This window comes from Acanthisitta chloris, unplaced genomic scaffold (assembly GCF_000695815.1).
Source record: "Acanthisitta chloris isolate BGI_N310 unplaced genomic scaffold, ASM69581v1 scaffold27792, whole genome shotgun sequence".
Classification (NCBI taxonomy): Eukaryota; Metazoa; Chordata; class Aves; order Passeriformes; family Acanthisittidae; genus Acanthisitta; species Acanthisitta chloris.
Window position 1 is genome coordinate 4627 of NW_008662579.1, and position 294 is coordinate 4920.

At 62.6% G+C, this 294-nt stretch overlaps 1 protein-coding gene across 1 annotated transcript in view; it reads left to right on the forward strand.

Annotated features, from left to right (window-relative positions):
- The window catches only part of MISP (mitotic spindle positioning), a gene marked incomplete at its 3' end in the record, with an annotated part of 3089 nt that extends 2797 nt beyond the window's left edge, over positions 1–292 (forward strand). The window contains exons 3-4 of the mRNA XM_009070655.1: positions 1–31; positions 259–292. The exon at positions 1–31 is cut by the window's left edge and continues 8 nt beyond it. Coding sequence (XP_009068903.1) covers positions 1–31; positions 259–292 — 65 coding nt within the window. The remainder of the gene's footprint in view (positions 32–258) is intronic.
- Between the last annotated feature and the right edge of the window lie 2 nt (positions 293–294).

Here is a 294-nt window from a genome sequence, read left to right on the forward strand (position 1 = left end):
CATTGAACCCATCGACAAGGTCAACACGGAGGTAAAGTCCACCAGGAACATGGGGGTTCTGCTCACACTGCCCTGAACCCCCCAGCCCTGGGCTCCTTCACTCCCAGAGCCCGATGGGATGGGCAGAGGTGCCACGGGCACTGCTCGGGTGGGCACTGCGCCAGGCAGAGTGGGTCGGGGGCGCTGGGGGGACAGGTCTGAGGGACACAGCGATTATAAGGGTCTCTTTACAGACCCTGTGTGCTGTGCTCCCTGCAGGTGGTGGAGAGCACCCGAGTGATTCGCCACAAGAGC